Here is a 5,000-nt window from a genome sequence, read left to right on the forward strand (position 1 = left end):
CTTCTTCTTCTTCTTCTTCTGATGCTCTTTTGTTTTTAGTTGTTGTTTTTTTTTTCTTCTGATGCTCTTTTGTTTTCTTTTTTTTTATTTGTTTGTATTTTTTCTTATGCTCTTTTGTTTTCAGTTTTCTTATTTTATATTTTTTTTTCTTTTTTTTTTTTGGGGGGGGAGTTGTATGATTCAGTCCCTGATAAAGATGATAATAAGGGTCAATAGGGTCAATAATGATGATGACAGTGATATAACAATAATTGTGATGGTGATGATGAAGACGACGATGATGATGATGAGGATGATGAGGAGGAGAATGAGGATGGTAATGATGGTGATAAATAATAACTATTATCATCATCATCATATAATAATGATAAAGATAATGATAATTATAAAGATGGTTATAGTAATAATGAAGAAGAAAATAAAAATCATGATAAGAGGGAAAACAATGTATAATAAGAGCCATAATCATAATAATGATAATAGTAAAAATACCGATAATAATGATAACGATAATGACGATAATGATCATGACCCAAGCCCAGAACGGCTAACAAAGGGAGCCAAAACATTGGTCATAAAAGTTGGGGCCAAGAGAGCAGAAGTTCCCAACTGTGGACCAATTACATGTCCCCTATGACGCAGAAGTTTCGTAGATGTAATAATAAACAGCCACCTGGAGGGGAAATAATTATTCCTACTGGAACAGAAAAAAAAACTTGAACGAACCAGGGAACAGGCGATCATCAGCTGATAGATAAAATGGCGAACAGGATTTGCAATTGGAGTATTTTAAGGAAACTTGCATTCGTTATTGCACTTAGACTGTTATCTTTTTAAAAAGAAAAGTAAAAAAAATGGTTACGATCTTGGCATAATAGATAATGTCAACCATGTGATATTCATAGATGATATAAAAGCTTATGAAAAGTTACAGAAACGATAAGATACCCCTTTCAATTACGTGAGGATCTTTAGCCAGAATCTTCATGGTAACATATACTCCCACGGGGAACCCAAGAAGAGGACCTGTTTGCAAAAAGGAAATGTAAATTGAGAGATAAGGATGATGTAGATAGTAGATAAGGAAGATATATCCCCTTGCTGCTGGTCATGCCATTGTATCACATATAGTTTCTGAATGCAAGATATTTGCGTAGAGGGGATGTAAGGCTTTATAAGCTCGTCTTGATAATCCAAGGGAATCATGCGAAAAGTATGATTTGCAACGCCCGCAAAAGAGGTATACCCACAAAGCAAGATGAATTATGGAGAATGAAAATTAAAAACTCTTACGGGAAGCGAAAATCCTGACTATCAGAAATATCACTATAGCAGACAAGGGGAAAAATCATGCTAGCTAATAGGCATTCGATCTTACATGCCCATTTTGCCGCAAGAGTAATTGAACGCAAAGCCAGAGCAATATCAAGACTTGGAAAAGGAAACGTCCGAAGAGGAAGATCATTCCTGCAATGATCGGTGCACTGAACACGAGGGAAAAGAAGTCTGAAGATTGGATGATGAATATGAAATATGATTATTTAATTTCTATTCACTTTAAAGGTTAAAAGAAGTAGCTTTGAAATCCAACACTGATAACAACCATTGATAACAAACATTTGTGGGAAAGCAGAAAAATGATAGTCATGATGAGAATAATGATAATGACAATGATAAAAATAGTAGCAATGATAATGAGGATGATAACAATAATGATGATAAGGATAGTGATAGTAACAACAATAATCATCAGGTTGATTATGGAGGAACATAAAAATACTATCATTACAACTCTGAAATGAAGAAAATAACCTGTAAAAAAAAAACAAAAAAACTAACGCCTTCCGAAAGTATTCAGAAAAACGAGATAAACAAAAAGAAACAGACATATTAAGAAAATGCGCACGTGGCCTTCTGCAGCTCAATTGCAGACTGGGACCCCTGGCTACATAATGTCATGCATGACCTTTTTCCCCAAATTTCTTGAAAATAGACGGTTTTCCTGTTGTAGTGACCTTTCTTTTCGCTATGTATGTCAGTTTCATATAAGATTATTACGTTTTTCTTTGCCATATTTAGATAATTTTGCAAGTCTTTTTTTCCGGGCAAAGATTGTGGTAATAAGCTTTGATATTCTTAAATTACTGCGATTAAATCTTTCTACCTCTTACTATTTCCCACTAGGATTAGCTTCCCTCGTGTGAGAATCAACTTTCTACTGTCATGGTTATCTTGGTTACAAAATGGTCATATTAAGAATTTAGACCAATCACATCTTGGTGTTATATTTGATATACATTTTGTGCTATCTATAACATTTCCTCGTGGTTTAATAGTCTTGGTCAACAGTATAAAATTTCGTTGTGTGATTTTGAACGGTCATGCATTGTAAGAATATTGTCTGGACGAGTCACTTCTCAAAAATTATAAACAAAATTACTTACGTGTGTATAAGTATAACTGTGTAATACGTTCGACCTCGTATGAAATGCGAGGAGTCGTGATCTCAAAACAAGGTCATCTTTCAAAATACCAGTTTGCCTTTTTTTCTTCTTCTTCTTCTATTTCCAGTGAGCTTTCAGTTTTGTATCTCCTCCTGTGTTACATTTCGCTGGAATGTCTTGTGTCATGGGAAAGGGAAGGTGTGGTGACATTCTGAAAGAAAAATCTCTACTTTCTTCATTCTGATTTATACATACATGCACATACACACATGTAAGTCTCCCGCGCGCGCACACACACACACGCACACACACACACACACACACACACACACACACACACACACATACACATATCCGCGCACACACACACACACACACACACACACCATACACACACACTTATGCCTCAATTTACCATTCATGTCTTAAATACACTGCATTCTTATTAATGAATGAATTAATTAATCATTAATTCTTATCAATTAATTGTGTATTGTTTATAAACCGTTATTTTTTTCAACAATTTTTGTTTTTACTGATATCTATAAGAGTAATGCACATCCATGAGAACACCTTAAAAAAATAAAAAAAAAAATAAAAAAAATAATAATAATAAAATAAAAATAGCTAAATAAACGCAGAAAAAAATCGACACATAATATACAACAAGACTCAACCCTTTATCACCTTCCCCAGGTATTCCCGAGCTCGGCCTGCCTGTGCTTGAACCTATGCACATTAACAACATCGTCTTCCAGCAAGGAGACGCGGCTGTCAACGTGCAAGCACAATTCATGCAAGTGAAGGTGCAGGGACTCTCCAATTACACTACGTCCTTTGTCAAGTGAGTTCGATGCTGTGTTTATTTGGCGTGATGTGTGGCGATTGCATTCCGTCCTCTTGGAATATTGAATTAGTTGTTTATTTGTCTGTTTGTATGTTCTTTCATTTACGTATCTATCTGTTATTGTTGTTATTACTATTACTATTGCTACTATTGTTGTTGTTATTATTATTATTATCACTATTATTATTATTATCATTATTTGTACTGCTGTTTCTATTGCTATTATTATCATTATTATTATTATCATTATATACTGTTCCTATTATACATATATTATTATTGTCATTATCTCATTATATATATATTATTATATATATATATTTATATTATATATATATATTATATATATACTATTATGATCACTGTCTGTATTATTGTCACTGCCATTGTCTACATTACCATCATTTTAATCATCGTTATTATTAACATCATAATTACCATTATCCTCATTCTCATTGTGCATAGGAGATCGTGTGAACATTTCCCGGGGCGCTTATGACATCCGTTCGCTCGCACGATGTGTCTTGCAATCTTGCAAAGCCAAACGATCTTTTCTTTCATGATGTTGATATTTAAGTGTAGCCCGGATATCCTGATAACGAATAGGATAATAATGAAAGTAATAATGATAGGTAATATTGATAATGATGATGATAATGATAATGATGGGGATGATTATAAAGATGATGATAATAGTAATAATGATGATACTGATAATAATAACAAATATATTAATGATAGCAATAATAATACTGATAATACCAAATATATTGATGATAACAACAATAATAATAATAATCATAATAATAAAGATAGAAAGACAATGAACAAAGAAACGTCCAAAAAGATAGTATGTGAAATGCTACAACGTCTTACTGACAATGTTAACAAAGACACAAATACGAGAGTTATATACAAAATAGAGTTATATACATAAATGAAGGCCACACAAAAATATGATAATGTCTGGATACATATAATTTTTGAAACTGATGATATTAGATTTAGTGACGATTGGAAATGGTATTTGTGGTAAAAGTTATGATATTAATGATAAGACTATGATGTCTAGAACAGCGAGCAAGATTTTTTTAAAATGATGATTCAATTCTGTTAGTGAAATAAAGCTATTGTTTAAAAAAAAATCTATATCCTTGTTGCTATAGATTTGTTTTCAAGATTACTAATGATGATAATGATAGCAGCAACTACGGCAAAATAGAAACAAAATCTGTTAGCATGACTGTAGCAAAAAAGGTGCAAGTAATTTTGAAAACAATGCAGTTTTGTCGGTGTAATTATGACATTTATTTTTGTTCAAGGTGTTAAGAATCTCTACCGGATAATAAAGTAATTGTGTTTAGGATTCTACTTTACTACAAGACGGTAAATATATCATGTCATCTATTTATGTCTGTATCTATCAATTTATTCATTCCTTTTCTAACACCATCACTCTAACGGTTCTCTCTCTAACAAACCCGACTCTATCCCTCTCCCTCCTTCCCAATCCCTCTCCTCCCTCCCCATCCCCATCCTTAACACCCCAATCCCATCCCCATCCCCTCACGCAACACTCACGCTGCCCCTCCTCTCCCCAGCGCTGACCCGAGGGCACTGACGCTCTCGGTGGGCCTCAAAGTCCCCGAGCTCCGCGTGACCGGACACTATGAACTCAAGGGACAGGTCATCATCTTCCCCGTCACTGG

The 5,000-nt window shown here is 33.8% G+C and overlaps 1 protein-coding gene across 1 annotated transcript in view; it reads left to right on the plus strand.

The window, feature by feature from the left end:
* LOC122260627 (protein takeout) overlaps positions 1-5,000 on the plus strand; it is a 32,119-nt gene that overhangs the window by 24,348 nt on the left and 2,771 nt on the right. The window contains exons 3-4 of the mRNA XM_043028000.2: positions 3,141-3,288; positions 4,893-5,000. The exon at positions 4,893-5,000 is cut by the window's right edge and continues 26 nt beyond it. Coding sequence (XP_042883934.1) covers positions 3,141-3,288; positions 4,893-5,000 — 256 coding nt within the window. The remainder of the gene's footprint in view (positions 1-3,140; positions 3,289-4,892) is intronic.

Source organism: Penaeus japonicus, unplaced genomic scaffold (assembly GCF_977035675.1).
Source record: "Penaeus japonicus unplaced genomic scaffold, GWHDUDI00000001_assembly GWHDUDI00000012, whole genome shotgun sequence".
Classification (NCBI taxonomy): Eukaryota; Metazoa; Arthropoda; class Malacostraca; order Decapoda; family Penaeidae; genus Penaeus; species Penaeus japonicus.